Genomic DNA, 18,564 nt, shown 5'->3' with positions numbered 1-18,564 from the left:
CCAGCCAGCTTTGACATCCCTACAGGAACAGGGAGCAGAGATGCATAATAAATAAGCCCTCTTCTCCCCAAGGTGCTTCTGCTTGTGATGTTTTATCACAACAGAAAACAAAGTAAGACACTTCCCAGTTTTAGATTCACCTTGTAACCTTCTTTCCTTCACATTCTTTCCCTTTTGCATTCTTTCAGTAAATTGATCCTATAAGTTCCTTTCCTTTTGAATTAGTGTTGATATAACCATAGAAATTACATTCTCAAGCATGTAGGCGGATATGGAATTGGTGACCAAAACATCACATGGGATTGCATTTTCTCTATTACATTTCCATGTTCATTCTCCCCTTGAGAAATAGTCTCAGAAATAATAACAAAATGTAGGGTTTACTTAGATATTGTCAACTAGACAATCTTTCTAGATTTCTTTAATGAGAAGTCTACATCTTGCTGTTCATTGTGTTTGGAATGCCAGCTGCACCACTGGACAACTTCTTAGAAATGAAGAATCCCAGAAAAGTTGAACCAAAATTATTTTGGACATTGTCCTGAAATGTTGACATTTCAGGTTGACCATAAAACTGTGAGAGGCTTTGGTGCCTTTTACAAAATCCATTTACTGCTTAACTCTACAAAATTGAGTTTCTGTTTGGTGTGATTTTCCTACCATGTCTCACAATTTGAATCAGCATCATAAACCATGACCTTTGAATGCTCTTTGGACCTATTGATGGCACTTTAGATCAACTTGTAACAAAAGCCTCATGTTTTTACTTTCTCTGATACTATTTTAGGCCCAAGTGGAACTATTCTGGGAATTAAGAACACTTTAGGCTGGGTGTGGTGGCGCACGCCTTTAGTCCCAGCACTCGGGAGGCAGAGGCAGGGGGATTTCTGAGTTCAAGGCCAGCCTGCTCTACAAAGTGAACTCCAGGACAGCCAGGGCTATACAGAGAAACTCTGTCTCAGAAAAAAAAANAAAAAAAAAAAAAAAAAAAAAAAAAAAAAAAAAAAAACACTTTACACTGGCATTAAATAATATATACCTCCGAAAATAAACATTGATTATACACAAGATGTAGCACTGAAGAAGGATCTAAGACCTCACATCTTTATACCTTCTAAAGAAATAAGACTGTGAAAGCACACTGTTCATTCTCTTACACACAGTTCTGTGTTCTCACATGCGCAATATGATTTTTATATCAATTTCATGCCTTCCCCTACATGATACCTTTCTTCATTCTCTTCATTTCCTCTCTATCCATCCTACCTTTTCAAATTAATCCCCATTCTTTACCAGTCCAGTGTTCTTCCTAACCTCCCCTAGCGGGCAAAATGACCTGATAGGTAACTCATATCTGCCTCTCCTCAATTTGATCCCCTTCATTTAGCCTGTCTTAATACTTCTTTGACATGTAAATAACTGTACATTAGTATATCTCGCATCTTAGTAAATATATATGGGGTACATTTTCTGACTTGGAATATATGTAACTCCTTGTGTTTCAAACAAACATTCTGTCAAAGAACTTTTTATTGCAAGACCCCTCACCTTTTTCCCGAGATGGCACCATTTTTTCTCCCCTTTGATGTTTAGCTATTGATAAATAGCCAACATCCTGCGCTGGAATTTGCTTACAAATATTCTGTGGAAATAAGCATCAGTAATCAGTTATGAAAAACTTTCTAATCATTTTTTAGCCAAATCTCACTTATCTATTCTAAAACTAATTGAATTTAATTTCAAGGGGTAGAGAAGGGAGACAAATTAGAAGGAAGGAAATGAGGTGTGGATCAAACACAAACACAGTATGTGTGTGTACAAATTTTAAATTAAAAATAAAAGAAAGATTAAAAATAAATATGTACTGAAAATGTATTACAAACAACAGAAATGACTCAACATGATATATACATGCATATGTGTATAGATAACAATAATAAATAAAAAGAGGCTAACGATTTGAATAGGGAGTTACAGGAGGGGTTTGAGGGAAGGCACCTGGGAAAAGTAGAGGGAGAAAAGATGGAAAGTGATATAATTCTATTTCCATTAAAAAGATATTTCCAAAAAGTTTATATAGAGAGCCATCAATCAAATCTTCTAAAGCTAATAAACACATTTATAAAAGTAGTAGGATACGAAGTTAATATCCAAAAATCAGTGGCCTTCCAATGGAAAACATACTAAGAAAGAAATCAGAGAAACAGCCCCATTCACAACAGTATTTTAAAACATCTTAGAGTTACTCTAATTACTCAAGTATACAAATGTACAGTGAAAATTTTAAGACACTGAGGAAGATGCTACAAGTTGAAAAGGTCTTTTGCGCTGTTTTGGTTTGTTTTGGTTTGTCTGGTTTTGTTGGGTTTTGGTTCATTTGCTTCTTTGATTGTTTTTGTTTTTGTGTTTTGTCAATTTAACCTGAGTGAAGAAAAGGAAACCTCATTTTCATAGCATACCTTCCATCTAAATCTCTACTTTGAGCCATACACACACACACACACACACACGTGTGTGTGTGTGTATTTATATCTATATAGCATTTATATAGTAATGGTGACATCATTCTGTCGTATTCTTGCTCCCTCACACCCCATTTGGTATTTCCCCTCCTCCTCTGTTGTTTCTGTATACTGTGTTCTTGCTATGTATTGTTCCAATACCTGCACAAATCATTCCTTAACTTGATATAAGGTATTATATATAAAAAATTCCAGCTGGCTTTTAAAACGTATGCTATGATCTAGAGATCTCCTCATAGGAGATAGAAGATACGATGGAGAAAATGGAGGGTAGAGATTTAACTTGGGATGGAGTAAAAGGGATATTACAAAGAGAAAGGGATGCTGGGGGATAAATAATAATACTAAAGATGTTTGAAAAGGCCACAGGTCAACGTGTGTGTGTGTGTGTGTGTGTGTGTGTGTGTGTGTGTGTGTGTGTGTAGACAGAGAAAGGCAGAGAGATTCTTGTTCTCCTTTTCCACATGTCCTTCTATATTCAGAAATACTTTCTCTGAGTTATTTCTGTTCATACTATCATTTTGATCATAAATTTAAATAAACTGCATCAATCTTTTCCCACCTCTTCCTCTTCAGGGTGTCCTATGAGAGTGTGCCACCACATATGACTACACCAATTTTCTCTATCTAGACATCAAATGTGTTCACTATATGAAGAAGTTAGTGCTTGCTGATTCTATTTTTGCTTTGCATTAATCTTGTATGTTGGGTGCCTAATGGCATAGTTCCTTACCAATACTCAATAACTGAAATTATTCAAGGCCATACAATTAAAATTGCTGTTGTGAGACCATTTTATGTATTGTATCAAATGTACCAGTACATTCAAACAGTATGTATTTTTCTATTGTTTTCTCCAAACTAGAAATCTAGACACTGACATGAAACTCATAAACATCTAAGTTCGGTCCTGATATATTCTAGTATTCAGTAAAGTCATTGAATAACATTTTCAATACAGTTTCTGACTCCATTTATTGAAATAAGATGAACTTGAAGTTTATCCTGTAGAGCATAGCACCTAATGAACGATGCACTCTCTTTATAGGAAGTGGGACACAGTGCACAGCTGTGTTTTCTCTCACAGTAGTGCTGCTACTGGGGAATAAAATGAGTAAGTAAAACTTAAGACATTGATAGTACTGACTCATCATAGCAAGCATCAATACATCAACGTGTGAAATCATGCAAACTTAAAGTGCCTAGTTTTAAGTCTCAAATTTGATCTAGTCTCGAAATAGGTAAGTATGCTATAAGAATGGAAAATAGCAATAAAATTAATGTTTTTGAGATAAATCCAAGGATCAGGTAAGTTTTTTTTTTCAGGTTCTAAAAACATTCTGTAATCCCATAACTAAGTAAATTGTGTTAAAAAAATGTCAAGACACCATCTATTGATTCTGAGGACAGTTTGAAAACTAACTTTCCAATACAGTATTATTGTCCCAATAATATTTTACCTATTAGACAATGAGAAGCACTAAGTTTGTGATTCAAAATTAAACACTTAAATACCGATGGTGGATTCCTTTTAAAGCCATCTTGACGATTTGGCTCTCTCTCTGATGTCAATTTTACAGCTGGCCCTTCTGACAAGTCCATATATATAATTAAAATAAACAAGAAAACCATTTAAGTAACATGACAATTATTTCATATACAGAAAAAATAAACAATAGTAGTACCACCAGTTGGACATTTAATTTTCCAATTAGAATCTTCAAATAGGTTTACTCTTCAACAGAATTACTGACTTACTTAACTATGAAAAGCTCCCATAGAATAGTTAGACAACAGTCAAGTATGTCACGTACACAGCATACACACATCTCAAATCACAGCATACACACATCTCCAAAGACTCTGTAACAATCACTCCATGAGACACACTATTGAACATACTTTCGAAACCAAACTGGAAAAAAAAAAGCCACTTACAGTCACCCATTACACTTTTCTCCATGGAGCCATGAGTCATAATTGATTATGCATTTTCCTCTGACAATTCACTCTGGGTAATTATAGACCTTGAAATTTGCATTGGAAAAATTGACTGGTTATCAACAATCTTTTGGGGGACTGTTTGTTTGGATTTTAGGGGGGTGGATTTGGGTTTGGTTTGGTTTTGGCTTTGGTTTTGGAGACAGGGTAGCTCTGTGTAATAGCTGTGACTGTACTGGACTCACTTTGTAGACCAGGCTGGCATTGAACTCAGAGATATCCCTCTGCCTCCCAAGTGCTAGAATTAAAGGCATGTACCGCCAAGCCCAACAGACAATCTCATTTTTTTGGGTTACTCTAAGATGCAGTTAATGTAACTTAAATCTGAAAGGCCATGCTCATTATTCCTAATCCAACATGCCGTTTTCTTCTCTGAAGGCTCAGTGTCACAAGCTAAGTCCTTCAGTATGGTTCTCTTTGCCTAGAAGATAATGCTTGCTTTCCATGGCTGTCTCCTTGTTTTTATTCATTTTTCCTGTGTATCTTTATCATTTCCATTGTAAGTTATCTATTTATGTCTCTATTCATTTTGTTCCTGGACTACATTGGTGATTTCATACATTGTCTTCATATAAATACCAATTATTACCATACTGAACAATTATTGTGTTCCCAGAATTGGGCTTTAAAGAGTATAAATTTCAAAAGCCAGGTCAATTATATGTTTATAATACCATATCTCACAGTTAAGGAATAACTTGTGTAGGTATTGGAACAATATACAGCAAAAACACAGTGAACAGTAACAACAGAGGAGGAGAAGTACCAAATGGGGTGTGACGGAGTAAGAGTGTGACAGAATGACATCACCATCACTATACAAACACCAAAAATATGCCTCAAAGTAGAGATTTGGATGGGAGTTATATTATGAAAATGTGCACAATTGTAAGAGGCTTGAACACTGATACTTTTAAGTAGTCTACATTATCATTTGATGTGGACATGAAGTCCTCTAATATGACAGAGATGCCAGTGTTTGGTATTCTTTTGTTTGGTTGGTTGGTTGGTTTGGTTTGGTTTGTTTGGGTTTGGTTTTTTGAGACAGGGTTTCTCTGTATAGCCCTGGCTGTCCTAGAGCTTACTTTGTAGACCAGGCTGGCCTCAAACTCAGAAATCCACCGGCCTCTGCCTCCCGAGTGCTGGGATTAAAGGTGTGCGCCACCATGCCCGGCCAGTGTTAGGTATTCTTGAGTAAGTGGATGGAAATGATTTAGTAGAGGGCAATAATGCAAATTCAAACTGAAGCAACCCCAAACTGAGTGGAAGCTTCCAAAAAGTTTTGAGGAATAATCACTGCCCAGTAAAGAATAATTTTATCCAGTGAGTAAATTTATAAGCAGTGTTCTCTGGAGAGTTAGATGCTCCTCATTACTTGGCAAAGGGCATGGAGTGAGATGTGAAGTGAATGGCCTCTTCTGGGTAGGATGGCTTTGCCAGTGTTGTCTCTAGCATTTCTGATACTGAAGGAACCCATGAGTGTATTCAGACATGAAAGTTGAAACAACTCGAGTTGCTTCTTCAGACCAGTGCCTCCAACTTGTGAATGTCTTCTGTAAAAATCTATGTCAACAATAGCATTTGTGTTACTTAGAACAAATCCTGATATATAACCTTGGAGGAAAAAGAAATAAGAGTGAGAAGTCTGTAGGTATTCCAAATATTTGGAGTATTTTTTTCCAGAGTAACAAGTAGGCAAAACCTACCCAACTGGACTATCCCTACTTCCTTTATGGTGATCACTTTATCTGGAACAGAATCCTTCATTTTGTTGGTACTCTGTAAGGGGTTTGAAGGAACAATTGAACAAAAATTGTAGATTTCATTTAATGTGATGTAAAATACTCAAAGCAAAAACATAAAGGTAATTACCATCAAGGGTGGGTATTCCTTTGCAGATTCTAAAAAGCCAAAGAGATCATCAGTGATATGTAAATAAATCGATCAACCTTGCATTCATGCATAGTTAATATGGAACTCAGTCCTCCTGGCTACCTTTGTAAATGATAACTTTATTTTTGGGCTTCTCAGGTTTTGAGTTGGCTTATTTTGCTTTTGTGTCTAGTTGGAATCATAACACATAAATAAAAATAAATAAATACTGAAGAAAAATTAAAATTCAGTTTTAATTAAACTTGCCCAGATTTTCAAAATGAGATTATTATGCAATGAATATAGCATAAATACAAAAGGCACCTATAACGTTGTGACTATGCTAATAAACGACAAGATAAGCAACCCCTAATGAGGGAAGCATGTCAGGACTCTGAGTTCATAGCAACGGACAAAGCTGCTGTAGAATGGACCAGAATATAAAGACTTTTGAGACACGTTGGTTGGTGGTTTAGTTTGCTCTGTTTTCTCTTGTGTCAACAATACAAACTAGAGTCACCTGGGAAGAGGAAACCTAAGTTGCCGAATTGTCTCCATATGACAGGCCCAGAGCTTTGAGTTGATGTAAACCCAACCTCCCTATTCTGTTCTGTTGTGAGTACTCCATCACAGTAGGACACTAACAGCATTGTGTGCCTGACATGCTTTGCCTACTCCTTCTCTTCACTGCTTTTCTCATTCTTTTTCTCATCCCCCATCTTTCTCGTCCTTCATTCCCCACCTTTCTCGTATCTTTATAGATGATTAGCATACCTTTAGTATTAGGATCACCAGAAATGCAACTGACAGTTCAGCTTCCTTAGTGATGCTCTCAGTATGTCACTGACTCTTGATAACACATCAAACCTCCTTTCATATATAGGCATCACACCAAATGACTTTTTCTGTAAGTTGTGCTTCCTACCTGCTGCTTGTCTGTTTGTCCTTTCTCTTCTTGGATCTGCTGCCACAGATACGTTACCAGACGTATTTGGAGGACCCTCACGGATTCTCTGTTACAATATAAGTAGTGTTCATGATTGTGCAAAGACCTCCCAATAGAGTTTATCAATGGCCCAGATTTCATATTTTAAAAGTCACAGAGTTATATATGAAAGAAGCACCATTAAAACCTAAAGTACTTAGAAATAGAACCTTATATGAGGCTCTTCAAATCCATTCTAACTTATATCTTCACGTGGCCACTGACAATGTAAGCAGCATGGCAGGCCAAAAGAACATACAAATAGACAATAAGAGATTATTTACATATTTTAGCCAGGAATCTTCTTCTGAATACCAAAATTACATCCCCAGCAAAAATAAGAGAATGGGTTTCTTTTTCCAAAACATATGTATGCTTAAACAACTCATGTTGTGTTACATTAAATACTCATAAATGTACTTGATGTAATACAACATTGAATATCTAGGATACTTAAGATGACAGCAAGTGTGTTGGAATTGGATATAATACATGTTACAAACTACTGTTGGCACAAGCAGCATTGGACATAATTTGAAAATTCTTCAATGAAATAAAGAATAATGGTCTGCACTTTTTGTCAAATTGCTTACTGATTGGAGAAAAATGGTTTAAAATGAGAAATTGGGGAGCAGAGGCAAGATGCTATATTAGAAGCCACAAGTGTGTGATAGGAAGGAAAAAAAGTAATGAAAAAACTAGTAGGAAAGAAATGAGCAAGGTACAGAAAATAGAATAAAAAATAACTAAGACTTTCTTTACAAAACATCCCAAATGCACCCTGACTACACCAACGTGCTTGTACTGAGGCAGGTCTCACCAAAGGAAGTATATGCAACAACTCTGGTCACCTGTCCCCACCAAAGCCAGGCAGTGAGACAGTTCACATCCCTAGAAACCTAAACTGAAGGTGAGAACTCAGCTCTCACTGAGGGGAACATGAAGTCAACCGATTAATGAACGTGCAGTGGATATTCAAGATGGAATGTTATTCAGCCATAAAGAAAAGGAAATTAAGGAGTTTGTAAGAAACTAAATCTATTTGGAAATTATTATATTAAGTGAAGTGGTCCATTCTCAAAAAGACAGAAGCCACAACATCCTCGGAATATAACCCCTTTACTTTCATCACTGCCTAAAGATTTTTTTTTAATCACTAGATTTCTTTCACAAAGACAAAACAGACATTGGAACACTGGATACCTCTAATGCCTGCTATAAAAAATTATGTCAAATGAATGGAACGAGTTGGGAGGATACAGAGCTCAGAGACTTGGCTGCTCTCTCACTGGTGAAGGAAAACATTAGTGAGCCTTAAGGAGATAAAAGAGCATTGATGTGGATTTTTCCCTGCTGTTAGCTGCATTGCCAGTGATGGTGTCTAAATAGTGATAGAATGATCCTCTGAAAAACTGTGAAGAGGGGACATTTACCACCTCTCTGAGGTGATCTCTTCATAATATTCTGTAGCATACGCCACTGTTAGCACCTTCACTGATAGTTCTTGACCACACACACGCACACGCACGCACACGCACGCACACACACACCACACAGACACACACACCAGAGATACACCACTCTCAGAGAGAGATAACACACACATACACACACACATACACACACCACACACAGATACACATCACTCACAGAGAGAGATACACATACATACACTACACACAGATATACACATACCACACACAGATACACACACACATACACATACGCACACATACATACACACCACACACAAATACGCACACATACATACACACCACACACAAATACACACATGCACACACATATACACACAAAGATACACACACACATACACACATTCACACACATATACACACAAAGATACACACAGACATGCACAGAGACACACACACACCCCACAGATACACACACATTCACACACCACACACAGATATACACACACATAAATGCTCAGATATACACACAATCATACACCACACACACACACAAACACCACTTACAAACCACACTAAGAAGATGATTACATCTTCTAAATCTTTTATTCTTCTCTTTAGCATATTAGGAACCAACACTGTTTTCACATATCTGTTCACTCAACCCGATACATTGTCTATGACTATATTTTTAAAATTATTTATCTATCTATCCATCTATCTATCTATCTATCCATCTATCTATCTATCCATCTATCTATCTATCCATCTATCTATCTATCTATCTTTTTATTTACATCCTGATCAGAACTTCCCCTTTCTTCTCTCCTCCCAGTCTGAGGATGTTAAGTCACTATTCAACTTGTTAAACCATTCAAACTGATCTCATGAAGACTGATTTTCTGAGAACTCACTCCCATTTAATTCACTTCGTCTATCTAGAGCTGCTGTGGACGCTTAGCATTAATGATGTAGTTGAAATAATTTTTAATCTTTGAAGAAAGACAAACACCAAGTAAGCATTCCTAAGCAGATCCTAACTTCTAATCCTAACTGACTATCCAGTGAGGATGTCGACAGTGGTTATGAAACTAGAAAAAGGACCATGAGAATGGGGGAGAGGATTTAAGGAAAGGGAGTGGGAAAGATAATAGAATATGTGAGAAATGAAAGAGGAAAGGGGGGCTGTTGTGGGTGGAAGGCTATGACCCACGGAGAGAGTAGGTGAGAGGAGAAAGAGCAACCTAAACTGTGTATGAAAACCCCCAACAAAACCCCTTACTGTGTATACTAATTCAAAAATCTTTAAATTACTAAGTCTCAAAAAAATCTCTATGGTATGGCTGAATAATGTTGCATGAATTCTACATATTAGTATTCAACCATTATCAGTGAAGGAGTACTTCCAACATAATGACAGTTTTTAACTGACTGAACTCCACAATGTCCTCAGATGCATGTCTCTATGTGCATATTACAATAAAATGATTATTGTGGGGCTTATTCCACTCCATGCTTTCTGGTTATTATAGAGATAATTAAAGAAACGATGTGCTACACTCTCCTTCTTTCCAGATTAATTACCTTGATTAAGTTTCACTTGGTTGGTCTGTCTCCATCTTTTCACTAGAAGTTACTTCTCACTCAGGAAAGTCTTCCCTAAATTTATAATTGCACCAGCACCCACAACCCCATCCTGACCACAACCTCCTTCAATGCTCTGTAGATTAATGTTATTTTCCTCATATTATTCATATTTAAAGTGCTTGCTGAACATTGTTTGGTGGTTCTCACTAGAAAATGAGACATCTGGATTACTCGGTGTTTAAATATCTAGCTAGCTTGCCATTGGCCCACAATAACAAAAATTACTTGGTATTATCTTGGGGTTTGGCCCACAATAACAAAAATTACTTGGTATTATCTTGGGGTTACAGGTCCTGTGATGAAACACTATGACCAAAGTGGAAAGCAACTTGGAAAGAGGGATTTTATTTGGCTTACACTTCCATATCACTGTTCATCATCGAAAGAAGTCAGGACAGGAACTCAAAACAAGGCAGGAACGTAGACGCAGAAAATGATACAGAGGCCATAGAGGGCTGCTCCTTAATAGTTTGCTGATCATGGCTTGCCCAACCTGCTTTCTTACAGAATACAGAACTACCAGCCCAGGGATAGCACTACTCACAACAGGTAGGCCATCTCCCATTCATCACTAATTAAGGCAATGCCTTACACCTTGATCATAAGGAGGCATTTTCTTGGGCTGGTGAGATGGCTCAGTGGGTAAGAGCACCCGACTGCTCTTCCAAAGGTCCAGAGTTCAAATCCCAGCAACCACATGTTGGCTAACAACCATCCGTAACGAGATCTGGCGCCCTCTTCTGGAGTGTCTGAAGACAGCTACAGTGTACTTACATATAATAAACAAATAAATCTTTAAAAAAAAAGTAGTCATTAAAAAAATAATAATAAGGAGGCATTTTCTCAATTGAGGTCCCCACCTATCAGATAACTCTAGCTAGGGTCAAATAGACATGAAACCATACAGCATGGGTCTCAACACTGAAAATGTTTTCAGTAATGCCTCAAGCACTAGTCACAACATTTCTATTGCAGGTTGTTCTTCCAAAAGTTGGAAATTTATTTAACATTTCCGAGCTATATAAACCCTCTGCACTAAGTTATTCAAATGCATTCTAAAGTCCACTAGAGTGAACAGACCACACTTCTGATATTTTTACTGGTTTGACTTCATTCTGGGTTCATCACTACCACCTTGTTAATACCTACACCTGCTCAAACCCAAGACTCAAGAAAGGGTATTGTTTTTCTCAGATAAAGATATAGAGGCAGTGTTAGTTATAATATCTTTATCCTAAGTGTAATAAACACAGAGAATATAATGTTATATAAGGATAAATGTTAGCCATAAGTTCCATAAGATGGTAAAATAGTCTTTAAAATTCCTTTCAGACTAAGTACTAAATTATAAGCCACCAATTCTTGGTTTTCTGAACTGTGATTTCTTTTGGTCCATGCAACATTTTGAACAACACAGATTTTTTATACCAAAAACTGTAGTTTATATTTACATACCAATGACTGAATATTTCTGCTGTCATCAAATCTATTGTGATCTTCTTTTAGTGTCACTTCTAAGTCTGGCTCTACTGACAAATATATTTCGTTAAGCAAACTATTGAGACATTGCGCATAAAACAATAGTCTTTATATCAGTAGATGGAGGTATCTTAAACTTTGTGTTAATGAGAATTGCATTTGGGGTTTCCAAAATTAACTTGTATCGTGCTTAACAAACAGATAAATATTTGGGTTTTTTTTCTTTTTTTTCAAATTTATTTATTTACTTTATTAGATATTTTCTTTATATACATTTCAAATGCTATCCCAAAAGTTCTCTATACCCTCCCCTTGCCCTGCTCCCCTACCCACCCATTCCTGCTTCTTGGCCCTGGCATTCTCCTGTACTGAGGCATATAAAATTTGGAATACCAAGGGGCCTCTCTTCCCAGTGGTGGCCGACTAGGCCATCTTCTGCTACATATGCAGCTAGAGATACGAGCTCTGGGGATACTGGTTAGTTCATATTGTTGTTCCACCTATAGGGTTGCATACCCCTTCAGCTCCTTGGGTGCTTTCTCTAGCTTCTACATTGGGGGTCCTGCTTCCAGTAACCATCAGTATTTAGCTCAACTCTAGATTTTGACATATCCTAGATGTAAATAGCATCCTCACATTCAACCATGCAACATAAGTGACCAAGCCCTCAGAAATGAAATCTCAAAATATCACAGAAATTAATAAACTCATGAGGGTACACTCTTCTTTATCCTTTATTCTATTAACTTTTAAATAATCCACTCATTGTGTTCTAAACAAAATTTTCATCAGTCTTCATACCTTGGCCCTTGCCACCTGTTCCTTACATTCTTCTTATAATCTTTCTGTCCACTATTCTGACAGTTTTGTTTCATCTTTTAAAACTCAGTTTACCATGTAAGGTTTTGAGCTCTGATTCTTTTCTTAAACAGGTCATTCTTTTCTGGTATCTGTCTGGGTGTTCTACTGATTTTTGAACTTTATTTTTGCCACCAGGCCTGCAAATTATTTATTTACATGTTTACTCCCATTTATCTACTGTGGGGGGAGGGAAGAGTCTTTTAAGTCATCCCGGTGTAAGCAGTCTTTATTTTAATTTGCTCAATACTTGTTTATTGGATTCTTATTAGTTGCTGGCATTGTATATGAAATAATGGAAATGATGGTATATGAATGGCTTTTTATAAACATAATAACCGCTTGATAGTTTAGTCCTACATCAGTCATGAAAGTGCAAGTACGTGAAAGGAAATCACAAGAGAGAAGGATTATATGTAATAGGGATCTGCCTAAAAGCAAATTGTTAGGAAAGATACCACCAGCAGTCTAGTGATTTCACAGGAAAGGGGGCAACTGAAGGTGTGCTAAGGATACAGTGTTGGGCACAAGTCATGAAAGCCTTCTCTGTAGTTCTAAGGTTGGACACTTTCATTTCAGAATGTTAGCATGCTAACACAAGACAAGTCAATCATCAAGCTAGTTGGTGGATTAATGTGCACAGTGTGTGTATAAATGGAGGAATGTGTTTTAAAAGAAGCTACTGGGACAAGATAAACACTCTCCAGTCCATAACTGGTAGAATGTTTATAGAATGTTTAGGTTATTGATTTATGAGTGTCTGGATTAGCCCGTACTTCATTAAGTAAGTAGATTTGTATCTTTGGAGAAATAGATTCTTATCATTTAGGAAAACTATAAAGGTGAATTATGTTTAAGTTATTTGCATTTGCCATTTTTCTGGTGCACAACTTTCTGGGTTGAGAGTACTAGGTTGGTGTTTTGTTTCAAATGATCTGATTTTTTTTTTAATCTACTAAACTCATCAAGCAACGACATCATTGTAGGTTATTGGCTCTTGAGTAAATTAAGGGCCTAGCATCTGTGAAGCAATTGTATGGGTAAGTGGTGTTGTGTGTAGAGACTGGTGTCACTACAAAGCAACTGAAGTCTGTAAAACAGAGTCTTAAGGTTAGGAGGAAAGGGAAGATGCAAGTGATGTCATATCACATTGTAACAGATACAATTGCCATAATAGATTAATGGCTTGGAAATTACAAATGTGCAATTTAAAACACATCTAGATGCACATAATCAATATGACTTGCCAATTATAATAAAAATGAGCATTATTTATGGATGGAATTTATGACTGCATTGCATACAGGATCCTTAAAATTGTGGGTTAAAGGGAGGCTCTTGTTTTTCATCTTGCTAAGTGAATAACAGGCTTATGGCAATCCACTCAGCTATCCAACTACTATTTTAGACTTTGAGAAGAACTTTAGACCTTCCCAGTTACTTTCTATAAGTCCCTAATGACTATAGGTTTCAAGCACAGAAACCTTATGGGATGGCACAAGAAAGAAAAAACACCTGATTTAAAGTATACAATTCTAACATCTAGCCCAAGAAATACCCTTATTTTCAGTTATCTATGCCAACAATGACTTTGAAAATATTTAGTTCAATTCAATGGTTAAGTTTATCTGTACTTTTTAAGTAGGGATGAAAAGACTGTGAAGTGATTTTATTGCATACTTTACCTGATGTGAAGGTGGGTGCATCCTTTGTTGTCCATGGTTCTTTGGAAACAGGGTCTTTCGTTTCAATAGGAGTCTGGATGGGTTTTGAAACAGGACATTTAATAAGTATTGCATACTTCCCCAGTGGTGATGTTCGTCATCCAGGACAAAGTACAATAGTGATTACCATCAGTTGAGCATATTCCTCGTCAGCCTCTAAAATGCCAAATGGACAACAGTCAATCATAACTAAGTATCTGGAAGTCACCCACATTGCCACACAGAGTTGTTACCAAATTGAGTCCTCACATTTTCTTTCAGAAATGTTTGTTGTAGGTTTGGGGGTTGGGAAACTTTTAGTTTGTTGTCTTGTTTTCTGATTGGGAAAGAGATATTGAAGAAATATCATGAATTAAAATAAGATAGCTTTCAACAAATATTTTCTTTTTTTTTTTTTTTTTTTTTTTTTTTTTATACAACGCATTTATTCGATACCTACTGTTGTGCACCAGGTTTTCTAGGGCTCGGGAGAAACAAGGGNAGGCCAGCCTGTGCTTCATAGCAAGACCTAGTTCCCCGCCAAACCCTAGTGCCGCCATGGAATCAACGATAAGGCTTACAAAACAGATCAGTCAGTCGTTTATACAACGCATTTATTCGATACCTACTGTTGTGCACCAGGTTTTCTAGGGCTCGGGAGAAACAAGGGCATGTGAGACCGGAACGTTAAGAGATCAGACCAGTTCTGTGCAGAAGGGCAGGCCGGTGCGGTCTGGAACATGCTGAGCAGGGCTAAAATGCCCGCTCACCAAGTGCTCTGGGAATAGACCTGTGAATCCAAGCGTNGCTCAAAGGATTTTAGAGCTTCGGATCTGCGCTGCCGGCCAGGCGTGAAGAAGCAGGCTATCTAGCAGGGCTAACCACAGTCCTTGCGCTACAGCGGCTCAAAATCCCCAGGCTCGGAGAGACTTGATACGCCACGTCTGGAGTCCAGGTCACCCCCAATCTTCCCACCGCCTGGCACCCTCTGGGTCCAACGCGAGGAAACATCACTGTCCCACCTCCTCAAGAAGCCTCGACCGCACTATCTTTGCAAGTCTTCTGAAGTGCCTTGTGGAGCATCCTCCCTCAGAAGCCACCATCCTGGGCCAGGGAGCACAACGGCCCATCCCTAGGCGGGCCTGGCGCAGGGATACGGACACGTATCGACCCTCTGGCTCCTCTTCCACCACCACCAACTCGAACACCAGCTCCAGGTTGCGGACCACAGCCCAGCAGACAACCTAGCAGCCCGGCCGTGCCAGGGGCAGGGGCTCAACAAATATTTTCAAAGAGGACTGTGAAACCAACGACTGTACCAGAAGCGGAAGAGGCGCATGTGCCCATGTGGTGAGCATGCGGATTGATGCAGACATCAATGACTCCTCACTAAGAAGCAAATCATGACTCTGGGGACACTTGACTGGCAAAGATGCTGGTAGAGTGAGACGTTGTATATCTCACCAAAACACTGTCAGCAAACTCTGCCTCTAAGGGTGAGATTTGTCGCCTTCCTCAATGGGTGACATAAATTAGAAAGGACACACCAGTAGTAACTTCTCAAAGAGAGTTCTCTAAACTAAATAATTTTTAATTATTTAGTACTTTTAAAAAATTAAGTTTACAACATCCTCCGTTTCCTACACTCTCCTTGTTGACTGCCATGCCTATACTTTTACATTTTAGTTCGGATATCCTAATGCTCCTTGATTCAGTAATATAAGAAGTTATATGAATCACATGTAGAGCATAGTGTGCAAGACTTCAATAGTGAACTGTGATTATCCAAAGAAAATATGAACTGAATTTCCAGGTAAATGTAACATATTAGAAGCCTGTTAGATGTGAGATCAATGTACTATTTATTAAACTTTGTAAAATTTTATATTAAAGGGATGAACTCTCCAAAGGTACATTATTTTGGCATATCACATTTGTGCTCAAAGAACTTCCATGAAACAACTGTATGATATAGAATGTTGTTTCTCATACGAGTGAACAATGCTACTGTGTCCAAGTTAATTTCCCTTGTCTACTTAAGATCAATTCACCTTATTCTTTTGAGACTTAGAAGTTATACAAAGCAATTGGCTGACATCTGCTCTGATTCAAACATCTCCCTTCACTTCCACCAACCCACATAAAGGCAATAAAACAAAGATGGTGCCTTTGTTTTCACTGTTAAGTGTGCAGAACTAGCGTGAGGTGAATCACCTGAGGTCTCCCTAGAGCACGCCCTTCACTAGTATCTCCCTTTTCTTCTCTAACTAGAACGTTTATTTGTTAAAATAATGTATAGATCTGCAGACTTGAGTTTTTCAGTTTTATACTATTTTGTGGATTATTAGAACCACTTTCTCTCCATTTACCAAAAGTATATAAGAATTACAAATATAAGATTCTGGAACCATGCAGAGCCCGACAGCTGGTATTACACCTTCCATTCCTTTATTTATTTACTCCTTTCTCTCTGGCTCAAAACATGCTAAGAAACAAAAGAAAAATGTGTGGTCTCTTTTTGTCCAGTTTTGTTCCTAAATGTCATTCATTGCTCTGTGTATAGAAAATGTGTCTGTATTTTTGTCTCTTTAGACTGTGGACAGAGTCCCAATACCTGCATCTCCAGAGATTATATTAGAGATGCATGGCCCCAGAGACTCTGGGGCACAGTGCGCACTTGTGACATGGTGCAGCATGGGTAAGTCTTAAAACTTGAAATTTTTTGGTAAATATGGAGTCTTCTTCTTAATAACTTTACCTAACTCCCTTTCTCGCTTCCAATCCCCTCAATGAAAACAGCATGAGCTGTCATGCACCTTTGCGCAGTTGTCTTCTTGGTGAGTTTCCTAATCTTCCCATTAGTAATCCTGTGCCTTTCCTTCCAACACTATTGTCATCTACATAAATGCCCCTGTGAAGACACAGTGCTTTACATGACATTAAACGTTTATATGCGTGCCTGACCATACATGATTTTCTTTATCTATGGTATATAAAGCATTGCTTTACGTGATGGGGTACTCAATGCCTTGAGTGATGAGAAACGCATAGGAACATTTGATTCCACGTCTTAGGCATGATTAGTTGCTAGAAACTCGGGTCGTGCTTTTACAACATTTCTGATACCATTCCATGCTTTAGACAAAGTAGTCTCAAAACTCCCCCTCCCTCATGTGTAGAAAGCCTAATTTCCTATCATTTCATTTCTGTATTGACTACTTTTCTTGTTCTTTAGTCTCCTTCTATTCTCTTCCTTGATACCAGAATTCCTGGGTTATTAGAATATCCTATAGTAACTAATAATTCAGATCTTTTAGTGACAGTATCAGTTTAGCATGTTGCTAACATTTGAAATTGCTCAAGTTGTTATTTAAGTTTCTCATTCCTTGTTAGATACTCAATAATATTTTAGTATCATGTAACAGTGACCTGTTTTGAATAAGTAAGTGATCACATAAATTTTTAATAAAAAAATAATAAAAATGTTAATCCTACCTTTCATTTGTCGATTTATATTCATTTTTCCCATTTGATATCCTGAACGAGATGAATGGCCAACCTTTATCTTTGGAAGATGCTCTGAGTCTCTCTGTTAAAATAAGTGTCAATAACAAGTTACACAAATATTTCCTAGCTGCCTTCTGAGAAGATATATGATTTTTCAACTTTGAAAGCAATTAAAATAGAAAATAACAGTAAGTTGTACAGACACTAAAACATTATATATGGAGATGCTTTACATGCTATTTATATAAATTTAATATTTTTCCATCATCTGGCTGTTGACTATGTAAACAGATCATGGAACAACAGAAGAAACAAATGCATATATACAATAGTGGATAGCCTGCACATTTTTATAAAAATCAACCTCTAAGTACCTAGTGCTATTTTATAGTCTCACAAAAAGAATAATTCTCAAAAATACATATTTCTGATTTTATTAAAAATAAAAATACTTGCTATAGCAGAACACTTAACATTTAGAGTACTTCTCCAATGACAGAAAAGTCTTAGAGGCAGAAAAAATATTTTCTAGCTTATTGTGTTGTGTATAAACAAAG

At 37.3% G+C, this 18,564-nt stretch overlaps 2 protein-coding genes across 2 annotated transcripts in view; both read right to left on the bottom strand.

The window, feature by feature from the left end:
- The window catches only part of LOC110300178, a 101,507-nt gene extending 86,840 nt beyond the window's left edge, over positions 1-14,667 (bottom strand). The window contains exons 1-8 of the mRNA XM_021170247.1: positions 14,649-14,667; positions 14,483-14,555; positions 11,916-11,986; positions 7,321-7,408; positions 6,396-6,424; positions 6,230-6,302; positions 4,038-4,111; positions 1,549-1,642 (exon numbers count right to left, since the gene is read on the bottom strand). Coding sequence (XP_021025906.1) covers positions 1,549-1,642; positions 4,038-4,111; positions 6,230-6,302; positions 6,396-6,424; positions 7,321-7,408; positions 11,916-11,986; positions 14,483-14,555; positions 14,649-14,651 — 505 coding nt within the window. The 5' untranslated portion in view covers positions 14,652-14,667. The remainder of the gene's footprint in view (positions 1-1,548; positions 1,643-4,037; positions 4,112-6,229; positions 6,303-6,395; positions 6,425-7,320; positions 7,409-11,915; positions 11,987-14,482; positions 14,556-14,648) is intronic.
- A 3,094-nt stretch (positions 14,668-17,761) lies between these two features.
- Positions 17,762-18,564, bottom strand: part of LOC110300392 (POTE ankyrin domain family member A) — a 34,782-nt gene continuing 33,979 nt past the window's right edge. Inside the window, exon 14 of the mRNA XM_021170560.1 lies at positions 17,762-18,089. Within this exon, the coding sequence (XP_021026219.1) occupies positions 17,898-18,089 (192 nt within the window). The 3' untranslated portion in view covers positions 17,762-17,897. The remainder of the gene's footprint in view (positions 18,090-18,564) is intronic.

This window comes from Mus caroli, chromosome 8, assembly GCF_900094665.2.
Source record: "Mus caroli chromosome 8, CAROLI_EIJ_v1.1, whole genome shotgun sequence".
Taxonomy (NCBI): Eukaryota; Metazoa; Chordata; class Mammalia; order Rodentia; family Muridae; genus Mus; species Mus caroli.
Note: the sequence above shows the minus strand (reverse complement) of the source record. Positions and strands in the feature narration are given on the sequence as shown.